The sequence below is a fragment of the Chionomys nivalis genome, chromosome 8 (assembly GCF_950005125.1).
Source record: "Chionomys nivalis chromosome 8, mChiNiv1.1, whole genome shotgun sequence".
NCBI lineage: Eukaryota > Metazoa > Chordata > Mammalia > Rodentia > Cricetidae > Chionomys > Chionomys nivalis.
In genome coordinates this window covers 36673235-36700674 of record NC_080093.1, presented here as the reverse complement: position 1 = coordinate 36700674, position 27440 = coordinate 36673235, and the positions used below count along the sequence as shown (strand labels likewise).

The 27440-nt window shown below is 41.9% G+C and overlaps 1 protein-coding gene across 1 annotated transcript in view; it reads left to right on the top strand.

Annotated features, from left to right (window-relative positions):
• C8H9orf57 (chromosome 8 C9orf57 homolog) overlaps positions 1-24736 on the top strand; it is a 77110-nt gene extending 52374 nt beyond the window's left edge. The window contains exons 2-3 of the mRNA XM_057777614.1: positions 20835-20957; positions 24612-24736. Coding sequence (XP_057633597.1) covers positions 20835-20957; positions 24612-24736 — 248 coding nt within the window. The remainder of the gene's footprint in view (positions 1-20834; positions 20958-24611) is intronic.
• Positions 24737-27440: the final 2704 nt, after the last annotated feature.

Here is a 27440-nt window from a genome sequence, read left to right as displayed (position 1 = left end):
CACAGTAATTTTGGTAGATTTAATATCAAGGACAGATGATTATGCAAGTCAATGCTATTTGCTCATAAAAACTCAGAAAACATTTCCTTAATTTGGTTAAGCCTGATTCTTTTCCAAAATGCGAGCATGCAAGATTTAACCATTATCAGCCCAAAAGCAAAGGAACACATTCCTATGATATTCCTGTTCCAAAGAAGGGAAAAGAGAGGAGAGGGGAAGAGAGGTGATGAAAAAAGAGGAGAGAGAAGAAGAGAGATAACCTTCAATGTGTGGCTCCTTTTGCCACAGCGGAGATAAGACCTAAGGCCTTGAGCTTGCCCGGCAATCATGTTAGCTCCATGGCACATTCCTTTGGCACGCGACTGAATACATGATTTTTGCAAAGTAAATTTAAACATAAGTAAAGCAGCTTGCCTAAAATTACACCTTTTGGTAAGAGACAGCATTAATTTGAAACTTTGAAGCATCTTTAAAATAAACAGGAAAGCTTCACTTTCACTTAAAGAATTTCCATAATGCTGAGCAGAAACCTGACCCAAATAGCAAAAATATATACACTACAGTACTCAAATTGAAATCTGAGATGTTCTTACTGAATTAATAAAAATGAACAAAATTACACTGTGGAAAAGTTAAACTGTAAAATTTTAAGCTTCATCTTCCTTATTTTAACTTATATGTCTTTAAACCCCCTCATTTTTTTTGTGAGGCATCAACTCATGACCACAGAGCACTTCCCCGAAAGACCTGTGGTTCCCACTTGCAATCCCAGGATTTGTAGAAAGACCTGGTGTGCTGTGGTTCACAGATGTAATCCAAGCATTTATAGTGTGACCTAGTGTGTTCTGGGTCACAGCTATAAGCCCAGCACTTAGGAAGCCAGTGTAGGAGAACCGTTGGAGTTTGAGGCCAGACTGTGCTACAGTGAAACTCCTGTTTGTTTCAAGGGGCAGGGAGTGGAGAGGTAGCTCCACAGTTAAGAAGAACACTGGCTGATTTTGTAAAGGACACAGTTTAGTTCCCAGCACCCATGTCGTAGCTTACAACCATGTATAATTTGACTCCAGTTCTGATGCACTTTGGGGGCCTCTGTGGACAGCAGGTGTACAAGTGATTCACAGACATACACACAAGCGAAAAACTCAGGTACATTAAAATAAAAATATATCATCTTTCTTGAAGGGAAGAACCAGAAGAGGGAGTAAAGAGAGGAAGAGAGAGAGGGGAAGAAAGGGAAGATTGAGGGAAGGAGAAAACACCTGCTAGATAAATTTTGTTATGTTCTTATGACTCCTGCTTGACCGATCAAGAATTAATTCCTAGCTGGGCGGTGGTGGCGCACGCCTTTAATCCCAGCACTCGGGAGGCAGAGGCAGGCAGATATCTGTGAGTTCGAGACCAGCCTGGTCTACAAGAGCTAGTTCCAGGACAGGCTCCAAAAATCACAGAGAAACCCTGTCTCGAAAAACCAAAAAAAAAGAAAAAGAAAGAAAAGAAAAGAAAAGAAAAGAAAAGAAAAGAAAAGAAAAGAAAAGAAAAGAAAAAAATTAATTCCTAAGAATAACAGTAAAATATCTCTTCCATACATCAGATAAGATATTGGTCATCACTGTTATGATATTGAAGCCACCTGATCACACATCCTGCTGGGGATAACAAATATGACACAGAGGAGAGAGGTAGAAGTTTCTTTCTTCTTTTTTTCTTTCTTCCCCTTTTATTTTTTTTGAGGGGGGAGTCTAGGGTGATTGAAATGTACATAAAAGAAGAGTGCACTCATATGTTACTTCCAGAGTTCACTGCAAGGTTTGTCCTTCTGAAGAGCTGTAATCACATGAATCCGAGGCGTGAAAAAGGAACTTGCTGCCATTCTCCCTCTTAGAAGAAGCCACAAAGCAGGCTTCATACCAACATACGGTTGTCAGATAAGATTCAAAGAGCAGACTGAGGGCAGGGGCAATGACTCCGTGGGTACCGTGCTTGCCATACAAGCCTAACAACATGAGTTCAGATTCCCCAGAACCCACATAACAGCTCATTGTGTAGTGTGCATCTGTAATCCCAACACTCCCGTGCTGAGGTGGGAGGCAAAGACAAGAGAATTGCTGGAGGCTAGCTGGTTGGCTAACCTGGTGCACACCATCTCAAACAAGGTGGAGGACAAGAACTGACACCAAAGGTGCCTGACGTCCACACAATCTCTAGCACTGAAGTGACAAAAAGAAACACACACACACACTCACGCACATGCACACCCAAATGCATACACACATATGCACACCTGCACACAAACACATACAGACGCACATCTGTCCACTCACATGTGCACTCACACAAATGCACACACAGAGACCCATGCACACACATGCATGTATGCACACATACATACATACATACATACACACAAACACACAAACACACATACACATACATGCACGCGCACACACAGAAGGACTATACCAGCCAGCAAGGACCGATAGTGACGAGTGCTCTCACTCACGGCTTCGTATGCTGTGTTGACAATTCCGGGTGGGAAAAGCAAAATCCAAAGCCTTGATAGCTTAAAAACATAGCTTTTCATCATTTTACCTTGTAATTTATGTTTCATGAACATGAAAACACAATGTGTTTTCTTCTTACAGCTGAGCTAGTCTTAGGCAAGATTGCTGAAGGCAGGGTCTGGGTGATGGAGAGGGAGCAGGCTTAACAGGGAAGTCTAGCTACTTACTGCAGGAGTTGCCATGACCCAATAGACTTGCCAATATCACCCTCTGGGAAATGCCCTCCCCTTGGCCGGCCCCTCCTTCCTGGTCCCCTTTGTTGGCTGCACCTCCTCTCCCACACAAGGCCTTCTGTTTTTCTTTGTGTTTTATCTTTTATTCAGTTTTGATAGTTAAAAATGCTGATTAACCTTACAAAATATATGTCTATATGACTTTTGCAAGTCATGAAGCTTACGAACACCAAGGCCAATGGCCAAGGTAATTCATATTTTAATGACGTATTTAAAAATCAAAGCTAATAGGAAAAAGTCTGAGAAGGAAAATATGACATTTTTTAATAAAAAAGAGGATCTGGCCCTGTGCTTTTCCACCACAGATGCGTTTGTCTCATTCTAGCCTCAAGCCCTGCTGTATACAATTTTGTTCACAAGAGCAGGTGGCTGACTCCAGGGCTGTGATCTGCCAAGTTCACATTTTAAAGCACAGCATTAGAGGACAATTTATGTTGATAACTGTTGGTAGCCCCTTGTATTTTGCACATAAGGTGAAGGCCTTGCTCTCTCACCCCATCCTACCCTGCCTACTGCCTGGTTTATGACCATAAGAACGCACTGATAAATTATAGACTTTTAAAAGTTCAATTTCTTATTCTATGACATACTAGTTTCTCTGACTTAATAGTTGCCTCAAAGATTCCCCGGTGCCTGTATGAGTGGCTGTGGTTCATCCATGTCCACGGGGCCACTCTGTCCCCTCACATGGCCGTATCATGGTTTATTTGTCCATATTTTTACCCCAAGATAATGGTTGTCAGCATTTATTTGTGGTTTTTAACCTTGCTTCCGTGAAAATTCTTGAACACAACATACATTTCTAAACAAAGGGCTTCTGTAGGCTCCTGAGCAAAAAGAATCGCTGATTCCCAGGAACGTACACTTCTAGTCCCAAATGCTTGGACAATTTGCACTGCATAATCTACCACCACCAAGAGTTTCTGTTGCTTCTCGGTTCCAACAAAACTTCTTTAAAGGTTTTGCTAACTCAGATGTCTTGTTTGTGTTTTTTTCATTTGGGCTCCCATAATTAAAATGAGAATACTTAAGTATTTCACACTTTCTCTTCTACAATAAAGACAAAATAAAGTCCCAAGTTCTGCAAACTTTATAGCTCATCTTTCCACTGTTTCTGAAATCTTCCAGCTCACAAAGCCCTACATTTACTATAAACACATGTGCTATGTCTAGCTCTTACAATTAGTACTTATGGTTTTTTGCTTATAGAGTCATTGTATCTTTTGTTATTATGTAGACTTTATTCTATATTTCTTCAAACAGTATTTAGTTTGACTTGCATACATCTGGATTGATGTTTGGACATCAAGAGGCAGGTGAACCTCTAAGTTTGAGGCCAGCGTGGTCTACAAAGTGAGTTCCAGGACAGTCAGGGCTACACAGAGAAAACCCTGCTCAATAAAAAACAAACAAACAACAATAACAACAAAATGAACTTCGATTTCTAAATGTGGATAATCTGTTGCTGTAGAAGTGTTTGCTAGAAAGGCATTCGTTAAGAGCCTTTAACGTCACCTCTCATATATAGGAGACCCTGCATAAGTGTCTGCTTAACTTTATGCTGCTGGTACGTAGTCTTAGAATAGTTTCCAAATGCCTTGATCTTCCCCTGCAGTTCTTCCGTTCTTGCTGTTGCTTGCTACCAACAAGTGAAAATTCATTTCTATATCCATTATCATAATTAACAAAACTGCTGCTGTTGGGTTTTTGTTATTGTTTGCTTTGAATAAAAATTGATTTTTTTTCCCTCAGATAATAAACCTTTATTAGGGTTTCTCCTCCCTCTGCTCCTCCCAGTTCCTCTCCATTTCCCCTCCCATTCAGATCCATTCCCTTATCAAATACAGGAAAAACTCTAATATGACGTCATGAGACAACTACCAGCCAAAGATGCTGTTGAGTTTGTTTTCTATTGGCCTTATACTGCTGGGCAAGCAGCCTACCCTTAAAAGTAGTTTATTTCCGGGGCTGGAACGATGCTCGGCAGTTGAGAGCACTGACAGTTCTTCTAGAGGATCCAAGTTCAATTCCCAACACCCACTTGGCAGTTCACACCTGTCTGTAACTCCAGTTCCAGGGGATCTGGCACCCTCACACAGACATGCATGCAGGCAAAACACATTTATTTATTTAAAAATAAATAAATCTTTTTTAAAAAAAAATAGTAGTTTGTTTCCTCAGAGAGACTCTGTTAGAGAAGCTAAATTTTTGTTTTCAAGTGACTATCAATTGAAAATTTCTTCTCGGTTAAGGATGAGGGCATAGACCCATCTGGTGCAGCATTGTGCAGGCCCCGTGCAGGCTGCCTCAGCCTCTGTGAGTTCACGAGCCCTGCAGTTGTTCTTAAGGAACATTTGGTTGTTTCTTTTTTAATGAAGTTATTAGATAAATGTCTAATGTTTGGCAAAGATTAATGTCTTCATAGCCATGAATGTGGTACATTGCTTCATTTATGATATTCTTTATTGTATAAGATTGAGCAGCGGACCCAGATGTGCCTGCGTTCTTGTCCATGGGATTTATGAAGTTCTTTGCAGACATGAGATTAAACAATCTTGGAAGATCTGGGTGACCTTACATGTCATACAAATACCACAGAGACAGAAGAGACTCTAGAGATAAGGAGAAGAAGCTCCATGAAGAGAAAGAGGCAGCGTCACTGGAATCACAAGCCCCAGGACACAGAGACTCCCCAGAGGCTATCAGAGGCAGGGAAGGACTCTCTACAGCCTGAGAGCAGAGGGTGGCCTGACCGCATCCATGGTTTGCCCTTGTGGCACAGAGAACTGTAAGAGGTAATTTCTGTTCTCTTAAGCCATGAAGTCTTTGCCAAGTTATGACAAAGTTATGACAGCTGAATTAGGTCTTTTGAGTGTCTGTGACCATGATCCCTGACAGAAGCAACGTAAGGCAGGAAAGATTTATTTTGGCTGCTAATGTCAGAGGCTTTCAGCCCACTGTGTCCAAGAGAACATAGAAGAGAAGTTTACTCACCTCACCAGAAGCATGTATCTCATATAATAGACCAAAAAGCAAAGGTAAAATGAGAACCAGAAGCCAGTGGTGACCGTGAGAGACCCAGCCCTACCTACACTACTTCCAGGAGCAAGGTCCCACTCGCAAAATATGAGCATTTCAGGTTCAAATTATAGCAGTTGCCTTAAATAACTAATAGACTGTCAATAAATTTTTACAAATATTCATAATGGTCTTGTTTATATATTATTGTATTTATTCTAATTTTTTATTTTTTATTTCTGCTATACATGACATTGATTAATTTTTATTTTTAGTAGCTTATTATTATATTTATATAAGCCATTAGTCTTGGATGTAGATCTAGAAATTTCACTAAAATCCGTATTGTATTGGAATATTAACACAAACAGAAAAATGTCCTTTGTAGATGGATAAAAATGTCACTTATTCTTTGTACTTTGACCATCTATGAGTCACTACTTTAACAGTCACCCACTGAAAAAGATTAACTTTTTTTGCCCAAGTCTGAAATCAGTACTGGTCTATAGATATAAGCATGGATATTTAGAAGGTAGTTTGGCTACATGTCATTTAGAAAAAAACAGTAGATTTCCCCTCAGGAGTCTGTGACTTTCCCATACACAGGCTTTCAACCATGATGACAATACCAAATATGTGCTCACTCTCATTAATTAAGCCTGAATCCAATTAAAACAACAACAAAAAAGCAGTTGGTTACACCACAAACAGTAATGCCACTATTGTACCAAAGGACATATATTGTTCTTGAGGTCAGTGTTATAACATGCAGGGTTCACAGCTGTGTAAGACGATCAACTAGGTTTTCCCAGCAGCCTGCATAGCATATTCTGCAGGTATTTATGGAAATGCAACTTTTTTCTGCAAGATTGGTTGAATTCACACATGCGCAACTGATAGATATGGAGGAATGGCCATCCCTTCATTCAAAAACCTTCTTTCCTCAACTCTCTAAATCCCCTTTTCAGAGCTCAACTTAAGGGCACTTCTTCCGAATCTTCCCGGACTCCCTGGTATAAATTGGAAGCCCTCTTATTGTTTCTTTTAATCCTCACTATGTCTCCCTAACAACACCCATGGCATTTTCACTATAATTTCGGTGGATATTTATTGAAACTCACTCCTTTAGCATACAGTTCTGTGTGTAGCCTGCTAATGACTGCTGCAAGCAGAAGGCAGAATAGCTTGATCAGCACTCATTCCCAGCAAAGTTTCTTCATGGCTTCTTTTTCTTTGGGGAGGGAGGTTCAAGACAAGGTTTCTTTGTGTAACAGTCCTGGCTGTTCTGGAACTTGCTTTGTAGACCAGGCTGGCCTTGAATTCACTGAGATCCCCCTGCCTGTGTCTCCCAAGTGCTGGAATTAAAGGTGTGTGCCATCACTGCCCGGCTCATGCCCTCTTTTTGTGGTCAATTCTTCATCTCGCTTTCAATCCCTGGCAACCGTTGTAGTTTTGCCTTTCCCAGAATGTCACTAAGCCACTCTTAAAGTAACCAAAAAGTAGTCAGCACGTGTGATATGGCTTTCTGTCATTCATCATAGTGACACTGACATCCATTATACTGGTCATGCATCATCAACTCCTTACTTTGTTGTTGAATAAATAAGTGTTCTATTATATGGACATACCAATGGCTTGCTAATTCATTGCTCGTCTACCATAAATATTCAGGTACAAATTTTTGTTATGCAATAAGTATATGTTTCTGTTTATTCAACAATTCTGCAAAATTGTTTGCCAGCGAGGGTGGTTGGCACGTTGGTATTGGATAAGCAGCTGGGAGCCTCGTCCCTGGAGAAGACTGATTCTCCTTCTCTCAGCAGTGACTAACTGCCTATTGCTCTTCATCTAGGGGTGGGGCCTTGTGAAATTTCCCCCATCCTCATTGACATGACAACTGGTGTTGCCATTGTGTAAGTCTTGCTTAAATGACCGTATGGTTGGGATTTCACAGGTACAGCTTCCCTGTCCTATAGAGAAGACACTGTCTCACAGAAGACGTCCTGGTCTCTGGTTCTTACATTTTGTGCTCTCTTCTGTAACCGTCCCTGGGCCTTAGTTGTAGGGGGTTGTTTTGGAGATGTATCAGCTGAGGATGACTGCCCCATGGCCGACTGTTCTCTGTTTTGTGAACAGTTGTAGATTTCTGCAATGGGCTCTGTCTGCTGAAACAGAAGTTTTTGCTGAGGGATGAGAACTACGTTTACCCGACTAACGAGCATGCAGAATGTGTAACCCAAGCTGGGCCCCTAGGGTTGGATGCGGCCTGTGTATTTTCTTCAAGAAAATTTCTGGGAGCAGAAAATGGTGGCAGATGCCTTTATTCCCAGCACTTTGGAGGAAGAGGCAGGGGGATTTCTCTGTGTCTGAGACCAGTTTGGTCTACATGGTGAGCTCTGGTAAGCTGAGGCTATATATTGTGAGACTTTGTCCCTATACTCACCCAACCCCCAAAAATATACAAGAAAGAAAAAAATGTCTGTTCAAGATTTTTTTCAATTTTGTTGAAAAATAAAATCATTGAACTATTTAATTTCATAAATTTTGAAAGCTTTTTTTTAATACAAGGTTTTCATCAAACAAGATTTTTCAAATTTTTCAAATCTCCTGCTTTACTGTCCCTCATTCCAATCTAGTAATATCTTTTGTAGAGTAAGGCTTTTTTTTTTAGCTTTAATAAAATATATTTTATTGGGGGTTTCTTTTAATATGTCTTGTATGGATTCTGATTTTTCTGTTTTGTTTTGGAAGATAGAGTTCTGTTCTACATGTGTTTCTATGATACATTTTAGTTTTTGTAAAGTAGGAGACGTAGGCTCAGGTGTTTTATGTTCATTTATTTCTTTTTCTTTCACATAGCTAGGTAATTGCTTTGGCTTTATTCCTTGTAAGAATATCTTTTTGATTTTTGATACATAAAACATACATGGTTTTGTTTTTGTTTTGTTTTTTCTGATAGAGTCTCCTTAGGAAGTTCTGGTGAGCCTGGAACTCTGTGTGGACTAGACTGAGACTGTCCTTAAGTTTACAGAAATGTATCTGCTTCTACCTCGCAAGTACTGGGATTAAGGCATATACCTCTATGAATGGCTTAAAAAACACAAATGCAAAGTATTATACAGTCCATCATTGTGAACATTCAGCATACACTATGAGAGAATTGCAGGGCTTCCATCTCTGTGGATGATGTGGTATGTGCTGCATCTTCTGGTGTTATTGCTAATGTAGTTGCTATAGCAACTGCAGTACACATACCTTCCTTGATCTACTTGGAATTAATATTTTGCCACTAAAAAGAAGAAGACAGAAAGAAGCCTTTCAAACTGGTACTGCTGATACTCCCACCAGCATATGCTATATCTTTTGCTTCAACTATCCTATATACCATACGTGGAAAGAAACCTGTTGAACTCATCCAAATACTTGCCATTTTATTTCTCTTTTATTTTCAGATTCAGAGACTCTCCTAAATGCTAGCATGTCTTTTAGAGCAAGTTTTTTGGCTTTCCTTCAATAGAGAGTTCCTGCTTCTAGCTCCACCCAGCAGGGAGGTTCCTTGTCTCTGGATGTAGAATTCACATTTGACGATTCTTTGTTGAACTTTTCAATTTTGTTAGCATGTTTAATAAGGTTTATTTCTATTTCTGTGTTTGTGGGGTGTGTATGTGCGCACGTGTGTGTGTGTGCTATTTATGTGTAGCATCTGTGGGAGCCAAAAGACGGAGTCAGAGCCCCTAAAGCTGAACACAGGAAGTTATGAACCACCCAGCATGGGTGCTATGAACGGAACTCCAGTCTCTGGCAAGAGCAGTGTCCTCTCTTAATTGCTGAGCCATCTCTACAGCCTTTTTTTTTTTTTTTTTTGGTTTTTCAAGACAGGATTTCTCTATAGCTTTTGGAGTCTGTCCTGGAACTAGCTCTTGTAGACCAGGGAGGCTTTTATGTTATAAAATTTTATTGGAACACCTATATCAGGTGGCACAACGTACTTGGAGAGTGGAGGTACTTTGAGTCTCAAATAATTAAAAGAATTTATTCAAGTAGTAAGTTCAAGGTTGGCTTCTTGGGAATCTGATTCCAAGCGCTATACTTGGGAGGATTAGCCATGATGCCCTTCTTTATGAGAATCACTGATGTTAAACATCATGAGGAATTTTCTAGACTTCATTTCTTCAACCTTCCTGTGTTTTCCATGTTAAAATGTTAAACTTGGTTTTCTCTGTCAGAAAAGCCACCATATACTTGTGAGGTATTGTCATTTTATTATTTTTTGACCTTTTTATAATAAGAAGCTTGATGACAGAGTGTTTTTTGAGAATTGTAAGTAATACAGAGAATATATTTTGCATTCTGTATAACACAAATATTATTAGCATTCCATGCCATCAATATTATCCTTCATTTTATCATAATTTTCCCCCATAATCTCATCTTACATCTCAAACTATCATTGGGTATCTTTTTTGTTTGGGAGTGTTTGTCTATCTGTCTACCTGTCTGTTTTGGGGGGACAGGTTGTCCATATGTACATGACTGGCTTGACACTATGTAACTCCAGCTGCCTTGAACTCATAGCAATCCCCCTGCCTTAGCATTCCAATTGCTAGGATTCGAATTGTGAGTCACCATACCCAGTATTATTTCCTTTCTTGTTGAAGTACAGCTTTCAGAAGTTATTGGAACAAATCTTATTTTGGAGTGATAGTTAATTTTTATTAAAATGTCTGCATAAATGATCTTCATTTTTGAAGGATGACCTTTCTGAGTGTCTACTTTCAGCAGCTAATTGCTTTATCTCAGTACCTTGAAGATACTACCTCACACCGTGCCCCATCCTTGAATTCAGTTGTCAATGTTGATATCATCCCGATGCTTTTATCTCCACCTACCTTAAAAATCTTATTTCTGTAAGATGGGCCTAATTAATCATCAGTTTGAAGAATGCATCAACCAGTAAGTCTTTGAAAACGGTTTCCCACGTTCTGCCAGGTTCCTTTTGTAACTGTATCGTCTTACTCTCATCTGACCCACGTTTTCAAATCTGTATGTTACTTATTTGGAGGTTGTTTGGGGGTTTTGTTTGTGGGATTTGGTTTTCACTTTGATTATTTTTTGAGACAAGGTATCATTGACTAGCCTGGAGCTTGCCACAGAGACCAAGGTGACCTCACACTTGCCAAGATCCTGCTGCCTCTGCCTCTCTTTCTGCTCCCCCATGCTGTGATTATGTGGATGTGCCAGCATGAATGTTTGTGCCACCATGTATGCGTGTGCCACCGTGTATGCGTGTACCATCATGTATGTGTGTACCACCGTATGTGTGTGCCGTGTACATGTGTGTCACCATGTGCGTGTGTGCCACCGTGTGTGTGTGGCACTGTCCCCAGGAATTTGTGTTTTTGCAAACCCTCTGATGTCATGTTTTATTTTCCACCACACTAATTCTTACTTCGGCTTGCATTAATTGCTCTTCGATCCTTCCTCCATTTGTAATTGCATTTGCTTCTCTCTCTCTCTCTCTCTCTCTCTCTCTCTCTCTCTCTCTCTCTCTCTCAAAAGTGAGCTGTGTTAAATAAGTACTTGTCGTTCTTTTGTTCCTGTGGTGAACCCAGTTACCAGGAGGACGCCTGTCATGCAGCAGATGCTCAAGAAGCATTTGTTGGCAAACAGTTGTGCTTTTTATTCTTGGAAATCCTATTTGCCTTTTTTGCACTGTGTGCTCAGTGTGGTGGTCTCTCTTGCCTGTTTCAGATTTTATCCCTGCCTCCCACATCTAACTTAAGCTATCATGTCTCAGTTTGGATTCTGTATCCAGCAATTCTAAATCTACATAGATTTAGTTGTTCTTAATCTGACTCCTTTCTCAAGCCCTCATTTGTGGTAGGTGGCTTCCTTGTGGGTTTCAAGTTTGCATGGGTTTTATGTTCAAGGATTTTTTTGAATATTCCTAGGAAGACTTAAACTGGTGTTGTTGTTCCTGGGGGTCCCACAGTTTTTACTTTCTCCCTCTTTGGATTTGTTTTTTAGACTGAATCTTGTATGGTCCAGGCTGATCTTAAACTTGAGAGCCTCCTGAATCTGCCTGCCAAGTGCTAGGACTACAAGCCTGTGCCTGGGTCTTGCAGTTGATTTTAAACTTCAATTTTTTCTCTATATTTCTAAAGATTATGAAAATAATATAGATGAAGCCAAGTCTATTGAAGAAATTTTTAGGGGGAAATATATGGCATTGTGTTGCTGTTATTTCTGTCTGTCTTGCAGAGGGTATCATTTGCTTTATTTTTATTATTAAAAGTTTATTGTAGGCCAGGTGGTGGTGGCACATGCTTTTAATCCCAGCACTCAGAAGACAGAGGCAAGCAGATCTCTGTGAGTTTGAGGCCAGCCTGGTCTGCAGAGCTAGTTCCAGGACAGCCATAGCTACACGAAGAAACCCTGTCTCAAACACACACACACACACACACACACACACACACACACACACCACAATATATTGTAAAGAACTTACAAATTTTTAAAAAATCATGCACTAAAATTAACCAGATTTTTAAAAAGATATCAAAAGTATAAAATTTAAATGGAGCGCCACAGCTTCAAAATGGCTACTCTAATTGTACAGAATTTTACTGAGATGCATAGACTTTAGGTCTCCTTAATTTGCATAGTTAATTTGGGGGTGTGGCCATCTGTTTTCTAGGAGAGCACACACGGCTGTTCACTACATTGCCTGCTCGGGCTATAGGACAACTGTTCACTGCATCACCAACTCGGGCTGTAGGACAACTGTTCCCTGCATCACCTGATCACACTGTACGACTATCACCTGCTCAGACTGTAGTGAAAGACCCCCGGTAGGGACCTTCCCTCAGGTGGAGACCCCCGGACCCAAGAACCAAGCCGAGACCGCGGAACGGATGCAAACTGCAAGAGGTTTATTAGGTAGACACAGGTACCTGCGGGCAGCAAAGTCTTTCGGAGGACTTGCGCGCCCGCAGACTGCGTGAGGGTTCTTTTTATAGCAAAAGCAGGGCACAGAAGCTGATGCATGGTTACAGGGATTCCATCGGTCAGTACAGATAAGGCGAGGGGTTCACCCTGAGGACAAGTTCCTCAGGAACATCAAGATCTGATAATAACTGACTTGACTCTATCTAGGGTGCAGGTGGGTTTCCCCAGAATTTTCCGTTCCCCTCCCAGGTCAGATGTCTGACCACAGACATTCTGTTTGGCAACCTCTGTTTGGCAACCTAAGAGCACTGACCTTGCCCTGGACCTATACTTGGTTGTGTGCAGGCCCCGCAAAATGGCGTTACAACGGCTAAGCTGGGTTTAGGCAATATAGCAGGGCTGGGGGTCTTTCAGTAGGACAACTGTTCCCTGCATCACCTGCTCAGGCTGTAGGACAACTGTTCACTGCAATACCTGCTCGGGCTGTAGGACTTAGTTGCCTCTGTAAATGCCTGTCTCAGACTGCAGCCATACTGAGGCTTAGGATTTCAAAACGTGAATTTGAGGGAGACAAATATATTCAGTCCATAACAGTCAACACAAGAGTGCGGAGATCTGGAGAGACCCCCGGGGCCCCTTGTATTCTTTATCTTACCGTATGTCCATTGGTTTCACAGAAGCTTCATTTTGATCATTGCCAAACTTTGTGTTTTTCCATTGATGATATTTAAGGGTCGTGTAGCCAACAAGAGTTTCTGAATCGATAGCTTGCTATTCTGCAAGAAAAATTCATTCCCCCTCTGTAGTATAAGCATCCGTAGGCAGTCTCCTTGAGTCTCATATACATGCTTCAAGTAACACATGGGATTAAAAGCTAGTGTTGACTTCTCTTTTACAATTGAGGCTCACAGCCACCTGATACTTGATGTCTTTACTTGAAACCTTCTCAAACGGAGCTCATAAATTTCCTATCAAATTTATTTCTCACTTGACCTCAATTTTTTGGTTAATGTCATAATAAAGTGCCCAATTGCCCAAGTCAAAACCCCTAAGAGTCAGCCTTCACTCCTGCTTTTGCCCTTCTCCCCATGTGCAACTCAGAACAAGCCCTGCCTTCCTCACTTTCCACATCGCTCTCTACCACCTTCCTACGACACTCAGCCAATCCCAAATCATCTGGGATTCACTTCCCTAACTGTGCCCAGGAGCGGCAGCTCCCCTCCCTAGCAAGCGTCCACTGCTCCAGGCCTCTTGCAAGAAGCAGGAAGGAGATGGCAGGACATCTCTTCACTGAATCTCTTATTAGAGAGAGGTCTTGTAATGTGTTAAGTAGCAAGTATAGGAGAAGTTAGTCCTAGCTGCCCACAGATCTCCAGGGTGAAGACAGGGAGCCCTAGGTACTGGGGAGCCTTTGGTCCCTGCACTTCTCTTTTCTACTAGCTCTTTGCCATTCTCTCAACTCCCTCCTCTTCCAGTCTTCATCAGCTCTCCACTGCAAAGCTTCCAACCAACCATGTGGACTCGTGATCCTTCGCTTGATAATTGCCTTGTATTTGGGTTGTTGTACTGTGAGGGACCAGACTGACTCAAGAGTTTCTTAGAGGCTCTGACAAAAATGACAAAAGAAACTATAATTCTGTGTCCTTGTCCAGGAATGGACTTGGCAAGGTCAGTCTGAGGCTGGAGCCAGCGCCTCATAGGAGTCAGTGTTGTGGCTTCTGAGGACCCAATTCTTCCTCCTGCGCTGTGCTGATCAGTTCTTTGGCAGCTGTGTTTGAGGTATCCCATGCTCTTTGCCAATACTGTCTGATTTAGCTCTCTACTAACCTCTCCTTGCTACCTCTGCCCACTGTAAATAATATATAAATTATATATATATATATATATATATATATATATATATATACTGTACTTCTTAACAAACTTGCTTGGCATAAGTCATTAGTTTATTAGCTAATTACTTACTAATTGCATTAGCAAGATCTCTTGGCCCCAGATATTTCTTTTGTCTTATTTCTCCTCCCCAGGCCTCCCATTCAATACCTCACCATCTGGGACCCTTTATTGTTACTGGTTTGGGTCATGGTATTCTTATTTTTGTTCAATCTTCAGAACAAAGTCTTAGGAGTAGATTCAATGGCACAAAGACATTAACCATTAATAAGCCCTTTGATGAGCATCCACAAGTGTTTTCCAGAACAGCCATGCCCATTTAGTGCACAAGTTGTCATGCCCATTTTTTGGTTCTAGAACTTACCATGGGGGCTTGACTACAAAATGCTTTGAATTGATGATACTCTCATTTGCTTCCTTTCCAAGTTTTCCTTCCATTTGTCATTATAAACTGTTCTCTGGCCTTAATGAGCTGGCATCAGAAATGTATTTCCTTGAATGAAGGTGAAATCATTCGCTTATTCTATAAGTAAACCCTAGCCCACCAATATAAACTCCGGTATCAGGCACAAGGCTACTTTTAGAGACATATGGCACCAAATATCCTTTCCTTTAAGGATAATTGAGTTTTCTAACTTTTTTAAGCAAGACAATTTGTTGGAAATTTCAAAATCATGCTCATTTAACTCCTGGAGAGTAGACTTGCTTTCCCATGCTTAGGAAAGTACCAACACATTTTTATGTAAAAGAAAAACTATTTGAGCCCTGGTCACCATCACAATACCCATAGCCCAGGCCACCCATGACCCAGCAGGCACTGTGTGGAAAGAACTCTTTGCCCAAGGCCATTCTCTTTTGATATTCACAAAATCTGCATGAGCTTCATGCTACTGTTATCCCTAATTCTGACTCAAGAGCCTTATTAATATATATTACAGGGCTGGAGAGATGGCTCAGAGGTTAAGAGCATTACCTCTCTTCCTAGAGGTCCTGAGTTCAATTCCCAGCAACCACATGGTGGCTCACAACCATCTGTAATGGGGTCTGGTGTCCTCTTCTGGCCTGCAGGCATACACACAGACAGAATATTGTATACATAATAAATAAATAAATAAATAAATAAATAAATAAATAAATATTTAAAATATAATATATAACACACACATACGTGCACGCTTTGTTTTAGTGAAAGCAGGAAAAACAATGTAGAGTGTTAGGCCTCAGAAAGTGACCGCCCGCCGGGTGTCTTGGAATTTAGAGACAGACATTGTTATCAGATGAATTAGACACAATGCTAGATACAAAATGATGATGCCTGCATCAGTGCAGTATTTACTGTATGGACCTATAAATTTCAAGATCAGGTACCGTTAACCAATAGTATTTAAAAAGGGGATAGTGATTATTTCTGAAAATAATAGCTGGAAATAATAACTAGAAAAGGGGTGTGAGCAGACAGACCTCTGAGACAAAAGAAAACGTGGTATGTTTGATCTGAGTGGTGACCACCCGCACCCATGCAAAGGTGATTGATTGCTGGTCATTCAGCCATACACCCAATATTTGTGTTTTATGAACTCTTTAGTAGCTAGTATTTTTTTCATTCCCTTGCTTCTGAGATTCAAATCAGTGGAAATTTTGAAGTAGATTTTTTTAAATTGACATAAGAAGGTTGTAGTAATATTTTCAAATGAAATTCAAAGGAAAAGTAAGCAGAGCATATTATCTTTACAAAGATAACCCTAGAAGCAATAATGGTACATATTTCGTTGCTACAAGGAAATGATGAAGTTGAGCAGAAAAAGAGTCCATCTGGATAAACCGTGGGATATAATTTGCTGAGAAACACCTGACATTTTCATAATGGGGTTATTTACTTATGAGAACGGCATGGGGTTTGGTGGCAGCATTGTCAAAGAGACTCTGATGTTCTTAAAACTTTCATTTGTTTCCAGAAGAATCTACTGATTCCAACCTGTGCATTAGCTAAGAATAAACATTACCTTTAAACTCAAATGCTTCTGTAATTTGATCAAATTTTCGATCTAAGGATTCCCTGGTATTTTTTTCAGAGACATCAAAATCAGGCTTCCCAGTGCAGCTGAGTGGGTAGGGACTTGATAAGCGTGTGTGTGTGGCCCTGGTTTTAAACCCCAGCAAGCATCCCCCCTCCCAAAGGAAAGCCGAGTGCTTTATACACTAAGCGGTGAGACCACACAGTGCGGGTGTCCAACCTGTATAACCTATAGAAAACGCCAGGCCCCTTTACAGTGAGTAGGCTGACTTGTCCTTGGTACGGTTCCTGACTAAGGAGAACGGACTCCATCCAGATGAGGGCGCTCAAGGGCAATTCCGGAATGTTGTTGCGTGGGTATCTGTTACAGTTCAACTGCTTAGAACCTAGAGGATCAGGCTGTTGGATTCAGTTACAGCGCGTCTCACTCACTAAAAACTGTGATCAGGCATTTTAAGAAGTGTAGACAGGGAAAATCGCCCCGCGAGAGGTAGGTGTGGGTGACTAGTAACATCTTAGCCGTTCTGATGACTTAATGACCACCGCCGTTGCTATCACGTGGCCTCCCCTCCTGCCTACGACCATTTGCGGTGAGCTTCAGTCCCTGAAGCTGAGAGGAACATTTCCTTTTGAACAGCAGAAGGATTTTTGAAGACATTAACCAAGAAACATCACTGACCCCACTTCATATTTTGCCTGAAGCAACTGTAATTAAGGGGGAAGCAAAATGAGATGGCAGCATTGGTTTAAAAAAAAAAAAAAGATATCTAAATTTCAGAACTAGAAATGGCTTTACAGTTATTTTTATAAAGAAGGATGCCCTTAATTTAATGGGGGGAAAAAAGTGATTTAGCCAATATCTCCCCTTTAAATGGCTACCATGTGCTTGTCTGTCTTCCTCAGAAAGAGGTGATGGTTGGACCTGTCTTTCCTTCTACCTTTCTTTGGCCTGCGAATCTAAGAATGAGGACTGCCATTGCTGGGGTTTTTATCCTATCCTGCCTCTTGAGTGGTAAGTCATGATAAAGGAGGAGTCAGATGGAGGGACAGCCGGTTAAGAAAATGAAGATACTACAATCTGCCTGAGTGGAGAGTGGACGTAAGGGAGGTGGTAGCGGAAGTGCGATTGTAGAAGCTGCCTGCTCTTGCTTCCTCTAAACCTCCTCTTAGGTTAATTATCTTCTCTCTCTGCGAGATGCTAGGAGACTCTGGATGCGGACAGAAGACCTTAGTCTGGACATCTAGTGAGCAGACTCTGCCCTGAACGTTCATGTGTATTGATTGATTTACTCCTCACTAGACAGGTTCCTGTGTATTGATTGATTTACTCCTCACCAGACATCAGGTGTTTTTATTCTCATTTTGTAGAGGAAGAACCTGCATTAGCGAACCGAGTAGGGAAGAGTTGTCAAAGTAGAAAATGCAGCACAGACCTTCTTTTCCTACACTTCTCATTAAATACAGGACGCAGCTCAGGTCTGGGCAGCATCTTCTACTTAGACATCTCTTCCAGAAAGGAGAGGCACGTAAGAAAGGTGAAACAGCACGAGAAGACATCTTCCATGACTTGGATGTCATGAAAAATAAGATGGTGCTAGAGATTATCGAGTTAAGAAAAATAAACCAGGGGGCTGGAGAGATGGCTCAGCGGTTAAGAGCATTGCCTGCTCTTCCAAAAGTCCTGAGTTCAATTCCCAGCAACCACATGGTGGCTCACAACCATCTGTAATGAGGTCTGGTGCCCTCTTCTGGCCTTCAGGCATACACACAGACAGAATATTGTATACATAATAAATAAATAAATATTAAAAAAGAAAAATAAACCAGACCCACAACAAATAGCTTATATGATTCCTTATATTTAGATTCTAGATTTTTACACTTTGTGTGTATGTGTGTGACAGAGAGAGAGGCAGAGACAGAAAGAAATAGACCATTTGACAAGAAGAGGACCAGTGCCAGGCGGTGGTGGTGCATGTCTTTAATCCCAGCACTTGGGAGGCAGAGGCAGGCGTATCTCTGTGAGTTCGAGACCAGCCTGGTCTACAAGAGCTAGTTCCAGGACAGGCTCCAAAACCACAGAGAAACCCTGTCTCAAAAAACCAAAAAAAAAAAAAAAAAAAAAAAAAAAGAAGAAGAAGAAGAAGAAGAAGAGGACCAGTTAGAAGGGATGGGAGACAAGGTAATGAAGAGGTGAATATGAACAGGGTACACTGATACATATATAAAGAAAGCCATTATCTTTGTGTGCTAATTAAATCAACAAAACACCTACATTTTTAAATAATTCAGAGACTTGCATTACTTCTTCTGTACACAGAGGAAGATGTGAGGACAAGCGGATAAAGATTGTCATCAAAAGGAGAGTTCTTGTTGGTGGTCGTAAGCGCACCCATCTTAGTCCTCCTATGCCTTGAAAGAAGGGCTGAAGAATGAGGTGGGTCTCTATGGGCGGGCTGTAAGACTGGGTGATGACAAACCCAAGAAGAGAACTCCCTCAGGGACTCCCTGAGAAGCGGTTGGCCCAGTAATCCATCCAGCCCCTGACCCTCAGCCAGAAGAACCAAGTTCTTTAGCAGAAGAAGATGAGGGAAGGCTGGGGACACATGAAAGCCTGGCAGCTTCAGGGTCTCAGAGCGACTACCAAGGACAAGGGCTTAGGTTTCAAAGAAGCTTTTTGTCTCCATCTTTTCCACTTATGAAAGCTATTAAGATTTATTTCAAGGGAGATTTTGGCACATATAATTTCTGGCTGAAACAAACATTGTTTTGAAAATAACTGGGCTATTGTGTGTAAATTGCTTAGCAGATTTCTAGGTGTAAATGTCACTCTTTTGCTGTGGTGGTTGTTGTTTAGTTCTGAGACTGTATTTTAAATACAACATTTCCCCTCCCTTTCCTCTCTCCATGCTCTCCCGTACACCTGTTCCCATTCTCCTTCAAATTCATGGCTTCAGCTGTTATTGCATGCAGAGCCACACAAAAATATATTTGTTAATTCATCTGACTAAAGGGTGGTGTTACCCAGACTGCCTTCTATTGAAAGTCACCTTAGTTGTAGCAAAGGAAGATAAAAAATGCATTGCACCATGTGTCTCGTAAGTTCTTATATGAATTACTAGTAAATAAAAGCACTTTGGCTGTGGGGATTATATGTTGAAAGAGGAGGAAATGCCAAGTGTGGTGGTGCACACCTTTAATCCCAGCAGTCAGCAGGCAGAGGCAACAAGGTCTCTGTGAGTTCAAGGCCATCCTGATCTACAGAGCACCTTCCAGACCTGCCAAGACTACACAGTGAGACCTGTCTTTAAAAAGAAAAGAAAAACAAGCAAACAAACATAAAACAAAATGAAAGGAAGGAAGGGAGAAAGAAGGAAGAGCGTAAAAAAAGTAGAAAGGGAAAGTATGAACACGAGGCCAATTTGTGTCTTTGAACTGCCTGGGTTATTAACAGTAACAAGCATTCTGTTGTGACCAAGGCTTCCTGCTGGAGTCATCATCAAGGATTTCTGAATAGACGACCTTACATCCGTGTCCAAGTTCTGCCCCGTCAACTAGCACTGCACATCTGAAATGAAGATTCGTGAACTCAGCCTCCCATGCACTGTCGTTCAAGTCTTCTGGATGCACAGAAACCTATTTTAGCCACTCACCTTCATCTGATGCACTCAGAAACTGGGAACTAATGTTCTAGATGCTGACTAAGTCCAAAAACCTCTGAGATAGTTGTACGTAATCAATTGAGCAATGTGGTTGAACAACTGGATTTGAGTACTGAGGATAACGGATGAGTATGCATTAATCAAGTAATGAATATTTGCATGTATAACATGCTACCTGGATTTGGAAATGACCTAACTGTTGGTATGTGGCTGGTGAAATCCATGTTTTAGTTAGGCACCAAGAAGATGTCCTCATTTCTGATTCCTGTCAGTTCAGAGGGCTTCTGATTCATTAACGTAGCACGTGCTTTGAAACCTCCCTCATTAAATATACAAACTGAAATAATCTTAATTTATGTGGATTTTTAAACAATTTTTTAAGCATTTCTTATTCTTTAACGTTAAAAAATTACTGATATTTTTCGGTCCCTCTCTCTCCTCTCTCCACTCTGCTCATTCGCTCTGGTCTCCATCGCAATTGCCCCCTTCTTCGCTGTCCTTGGAGATGTCGGAGGTGTGATTTGCAGGTCGTGCAATCTCTCCATCCCGTTCCATGGATGTCTGTTAGACCTTGGAACCTGCAGAACAAAGCCCGGTCAATTTTGTATAAAAGAGAGCCTTGCTAAAGGTAAGTCTTGCTATGTAGAAGTGCAGAGGCAATTCCTTTATCATTTGTTAACACCAGCCATATGCCCAATGTTTGGGCAGGACTACATTGCTTCAATCATGCAATGATATGACCTGGATGGATCCCCATCACTAATCCCCCTCCCCAAATCCCCTCACTCAATTTTCTTATTTTTTGAGTGCTGGAGCTTGAAACCAAGGCTATACAGATGGCAAGTGCTCACCAACAGTGCTATGTTCATAACTCATTATCCCCATTTTAAAGGAGTATTTATATATTACTCATACATGTATATGTGTGTGCGTGCATAGGTTTATGCACATTACATGTTTGCAGCAGCTTCTGAAGGCCAGAAGAGGGCACTGGATCCTCTGGAACTGGAGTTACAGGGCCACCCTGTGAGCACTGGGAACCCTAACTGGGTCTTCTGCAAGACCTCTGGGTTATCTCTCAATTATCTCTATTTTTAATGAAAAATTGGAGGCACATAAAGGCTAAATAAATTTTTACAAAGTTTCTAGTAAGTGAGTATAGTAGCCAAAATTCAAATACAAGTATCTTGAGTCCCCAAATATTAATAAATCTACATGTAGCCTCATTCACAGAATTCACATCTCAGAAAACATTAATAGATTATTTACAGAGTTTTCTAAATGCAGGCTCCTGTGCAACTGCTCAGATTCCATGTTAAACACAAAAACCAAATGCTGACAAGATCAAAAGAAAATGCTGGTGAGCACATTTCAAATTTGAAAGAGAGGAGGCCCCTTTATATCCAAAACCCAAAAGTCAAAAAGAATATAATTGATTTAAATGTGTCTATATTTTGTGATTTGTAAAATAAATGACAATGTTAAATGATAAGCAAATGTAAAAGACCAAAGAGCTAGTTAGCTGGAAATAATAAAAATAGATTACAGAAAAACATTATTATCTGTCCAGAAAAATAAGGAGCTTCCAAAAAATCTTTTTTTAGAAGATGAGTTAAGGACTGGGTAGATGGTTCAGCCAAGTAAGTGCATGGAGAGATGAATTTAGATCCCAGGAATCCAAGTAAAAAAGACAGGCCCGGTAGTGTATGCCTGTATCCCAGTAGGTCAAAGTCAGGCAGATCCATGAAACTCATTGGCCAGTCAGCCTGGCTGAATCAGTGAGCTTCAAACCCAGAAAGAGATCCAGCATGCCAGACTAAGATAGAGAGCAACTGAAGAAAGAAACCTGACATCAATCTCTACACACATGCACACACACACCTACAAGAACACATACTGTACACTAAATATACAACACACACACAAGACCAACTATCAGAAAAAAAATAAAACATGAAAGCAAGCCGGGCGGTGGTGGCGCACGCCTAATCCCAGCACTTGGGAGACAGAGGCAGGAGGATCTCTGTGAGTTTGAGACCAGCCTGGTCTACAAGAACTAGTTCCAGGACAGGCTCCAAAACCACAGAGAAACCCTGTCTCGAAAAAAACCAAAAAAAAAAAAAAAAAGCAATCCTTGGCACAGAAAATAGCAACATGGAAAGAAACAAAAGAGCAGTTTAACCTTGCTAGCAAAAATCAAGGCAATGTAAAGTATAGAAAAATGTAACATGTTTAGCCCGTAAGACTGATAACGAATATGCCTTATTATATAAAGGTTAATTGCACACACACACATACACACACTAAATAAAAAATGGCAAAACATTCTTTTAATAGACGACCTCCAAGCTCACATACAGGAAGCAGTTGGACTGTCTTGTCTCCAAACCATGCAATGCTGTCTACAATATAGCATCTTCCACATTTACTTGCTAATATGGGCAAATATCTAAACTGTTGTCAAGTGGGATGAAATCAATACAAATTAATACACATAGTAGTCTACATATAAATAGAAGTCAGCAACGCAATACTTCATGGGGTTGGAAGGAAAGAACAAAAATCAGAGGTCATCGAAGTTATGCAAGAGAGAGGAAGAGCCACATTTTCCACCTCAAGGGGATTGGTTGGTATTAAGAAACTTCTGGGCTCTGCCCTGTAACTTTGAACTTTGCTATTCAAGTCTATTATTGATGGAGAAAGGTCCCAAAGCCCCTCAGAGCCAAAGACATTGGTTCTCAGGCATTGCTCTTCTACTCTTGAATTCTGAGCACTCATATTGACATCAGCGTAAGAATTAAGGGATTCTGTGCATGGACTAAAGCCTGAAAGCTTGCCTAGAAAAATACCGACAACCTCCTATGGCAAATCAATGACCTGGAATGGCTATGCTATGTGAGCAGAGTTCAGTGTCTTGGAATTTTTTACCATTTCCCACTGAACTGAATTAAACTAAATTAAACAGAATTGAAAGTTACATAAAGTTACATTCTAATGTGGCCTTATCAATAGCTTCTCAACATTGCCAGTAGTGGCACTTGTGGGAGATTGATGCCTTGTGCAGACAGTTGCTAAGGCTTGAATCTTGAATGTTCCCTAAAGGCCCATGTCTTATAGGCTTGATCACCAGCCTTTAGCACGTCCGGGAAATGCTGGAACTTTTAGTGTGATTGGGAAATAGTGGAACTTTAGGAGGCAAGGCTGAGGAGAAGGAAGTTATGTCTGGGACACATGCTACTGCAGGGAACATTGAGTTCCCAGCCTTCTCCTTTTTGTTTCCTGGACACCATGAGATGTGTGGCTTTCTTGGCCAAGCTCTTCCCACTACAAGTTTGTTAACCACAGACCAAAAAGCAACATTGCCAAAAAACTGTGGGCTGAGACTTTTGAAATTGTGAGACCAAACAAACTTTTGGTTTTTCAACTTACCCAGGTGTCTTGTCCCAGGCCAGGGTAGTGAGAAGCTCGGGTACATCTTCTATTATGAAATGGACAGCAACATCCCTAGCCTTTTTCTTCTTAAATGCCCAGAACAGATGGCCCCTGCTGCTGTATCCAACTGTAATAGCAGAAGTCTCTGAGCGACAGCTGACATCCTGGGCCTGGGGAAGCAGAAACAGCTGTGCTGAGAAAGCACTTTTGTCTTTGTTGCTCTGAGGATGCTCATTAGTGCTCTGGGCACATCTGAAACTTGGGCAGGAGGACTGTGGAACTACTGGAACTTGCTTTTCACGTTGTCCATTTGTCTGTGTTCTACAGTGATTTAACCAAGAAGGAAAAACTGGGTATGGTGGTACAAACTTAGGAACTCCTAGAACCCGAAAGGTTGAAGTGGAAGGATTAAGAACTGAGGGCCAGCCTACCCAGAAAAATAGTGACGTTCTGTATGATAAGATTCCATCTCTAGGAAGCACTTGCTAGAGTGCCCTTGTGCAGATGTGGCCTTTTGAATGACAGACCTTAGTGATGCTGAGGAGTGGTTATATGCAAGCTCGCCCACAGCTATCACAGTGAGAAAAGCCTAGACAATAGCAGTTGCAAGCAGAAAGCTGTGGTTGTTCTACAGTTCTGAAGCATGTGTACTACAAAGTCCCCAGTTCAGATAGTTTACCCGGGAGTTCTTTAGCAGTGAGGGCGCCACTCCTCACGGTAGGAAGTCTAGATTCGTGTCTGGGTGAAGCTGGAGAATGCACTTCGTCTTCTATTGTTACGTGTTTAGTGTGTAACGCCCGCCAGGCAGGTAGGCAGCACCCACCCGTCTCAGCATCGTTCCTTCCTTCAGGTGGGGTCCAGTGGTATTCAGTGAAAGGCTGCACGGAGGACAAATCGGAGTGCTTCAAGAGAACGGTGAAGAATTACGAAATCCGCGCTACTCACTGCTGCCACCGTCCCCTGTGCAACTTCTGAGGGAGCTGCCATATCCTCATCTCCTCGTGACCTGACTAGCCATCGGGTCTGAAGCCCATTCTGGTCTCCACCCGATGGCAGCTTCTGTCTTGTAGGTGCTTAGGGCCCATAGTCAGACATTGACTCTGGCGTTCACTATGTCCGTGTCCCCCGACCCTCCATGGTCTCCAGAGTATCTCACAAGAGCTCTGTGTCACAGGTGCTTTGCTTCTCTTGCTATGATAAAATATGATGAAAAGCATTTTGGAAAGGAAAGGGTTTATTCGACTTAACTTCCGAGTCTCAGTCTACCAGTGAGGAAAATCAGGGCAGGAACTCAAGGCCAAAACCTGGAGGCAGGAATTGAAGCACAGGCCAAGGAGGAGCAAGGCTTACTGGCTTGTTCCTCATGTTGCTTTCTTATATATCCCAGGTGCACCAGGGATGGTACCACCCAAAGTGGGCTGGGACCTCCCACATTAATCTTCAATCAGGAAAATGCTCCCGTAGACCTGCCCTCAGGCCAATCCGATGGAGACATTTCCTTAGCTGAGGCTCTCTCTTCCCAAATGACTCCAGCTTTGTCAAGTTGACCCCTTACCCCAAAATAATTTACCCCCCTTCTCCATAGCAAGGCTACGGAGAAGCAAAATGTCCACTGTTTTCCAAGTCAAGCCAGAAATATAATCTCTCATTAGTTTACCTCCCTAAATATTTCCAGACTAAAAAAATCTGCTGACAAGTGAATTACATGATAAGACTTAAAGCGATATGCATCCTGATATGGTTTATGGGAGAAATTAGCAGATCCCATAAAAAATAATAAGCCACAAATCAGCAAACCAGGCCCGCGGGAACAGGGAACAGGGAACCCCCAAACAAAGGCCTGAGACAGGCGGGAATGCCACCACTCAGTTCTTCCTTCTGCATCAGGATAGGCCCGGGTGCTGGGTTTTATAGGTAACCCATGCCCAGGTGCTTGTCTGCCGTGGGTCAATCAAGCCATCCTAGACAAGCAAGGCCAGGTGGCCCCCCTCGGGGAAACCAAGGGGCCGGCTTGACATGCTGGGTTTCTGTTATGCCCGTTCTGTGCCCCCCTTCCGCAGCCTGAGCACTTTACAACTAAACTTGGATTTCTCTGCAGTTTTAGGGTTTGAAAAATATCAAAATCTTCTTACCATTTTCTAAGGTTTAAGATACCTAATGTCTTGAAATCTACTTTCCTATAAACTTTGAGGCAAAAAAAAAAAAAGTTTTTTTCAAATGCAACAGCAGCCAAGCCTGAGAGTAAATGCTTGTGCCTCCAACATACAGGAACCAGAGGCAGGAGAATCAGGAATTGGGCCATGCAGCAAGACCTTGTCTCAAAACAAAAATTAAACTAAAGCCTAGGACAGACATTCCCCACACTTCAACTATATTCTTTAGATCATGTTTCTGAAACTAAGAGAACAATGTCTTCATCCTCATATTTATATCCGATCACCCCATTCTGTCATTCTTAAAAATGCATCAGTAAACAGCTGTTACCTCAGATCAGCAAACTAGGAAAAACTTTTGATTTTCCTGTGCTTTTTAGAAATGTCCTGTCATGAGCCCAATGTGATGGAGACGAATGCCCAGCTTACTTAGCCAGGGGCCCTGACTGACTGTGTGAACTCCTCCTCCACAGAGAAGTCTTTCCATGCAGGTCTTTCCTCCCCACAGGCCCTCCTCTCTTCCCTCCTCTTTGTTAGCCCCTCTGCACCTCATTCCTTTCACACATAAGACGAAGAGGAGGGGTTCACACAGTCTGAGACACCCTAGTGTTCTAATCCAAGGTGAATGAACAAAGAGTCCTGACATTGTAACTCTTGGTTTTCTTAGGTACAAATGGCAGTGTGCTGACCACAATCCCCAGGGTGGGCCCAGGTCTGACAATCAATGTTCCCCCAGACCTGCAAAACCCAGGAAACTGGGCAGCGAAATGTAAGCCTGAGAAAAGCAAATGACATTGATGTGGTTGACTGCTGCAACAATACCACCCCCAAAGTCACCATGGCAACAGCAATAACCCATTCAAACACTGGTGTGTAGGCGGAATGTGACCCCCTAATGATATCCACGTTCTACTTCCTGTAACTCGTGAATGTGTTTCCTTGACAGAACGGCTTTGTGCAGGTGTGCTTAGATGAAGGGCTGTTAAGACTACTGAATGGATCCTAAAAGTGTAAGAGAGGCAGGAGGGTCAGAGTGAGGGGAGACGTGATGAGGAAGGCTGAGGTCACAGGTGGGTGGATGCTTCATTGCTGGTTTAGAGAGTAAAGGAAGGGGGTCAAAAGCCAAGGAAGGAAGTTCAGCTAAGACAGAACACATCTTCTCCATCCTTCCAGCAGAACGCAGTCTGAAAGACACAGTCTAAATTTCTTTCCTCTGGATCTGTGAGACACTAAATTTGCTGGGTTTTGTTAGTGTGCATGCGTGAGCCCCAGCCTGTGTCTACAGGTCAGTCGACAATGTTGAAGGAGTGGGTTATTGCTAGATGATTGCTTCTGCCACGCTGTGCTCCGGGACATCTGGGCTGCAAGCTCCCGTCCCATCTCAACACAGGAGCCCTGGGATTAGAGTATTACGCCATGCATCCAGTCTTTCTCTTGGGTTCCGAGGACTGGCCTCGGGTTGCCAGGCTTGTGCGGCAAGAACTTTTCTCTCTGAACCCTCACCCCAGCCATGCCTTCTGTTTTTA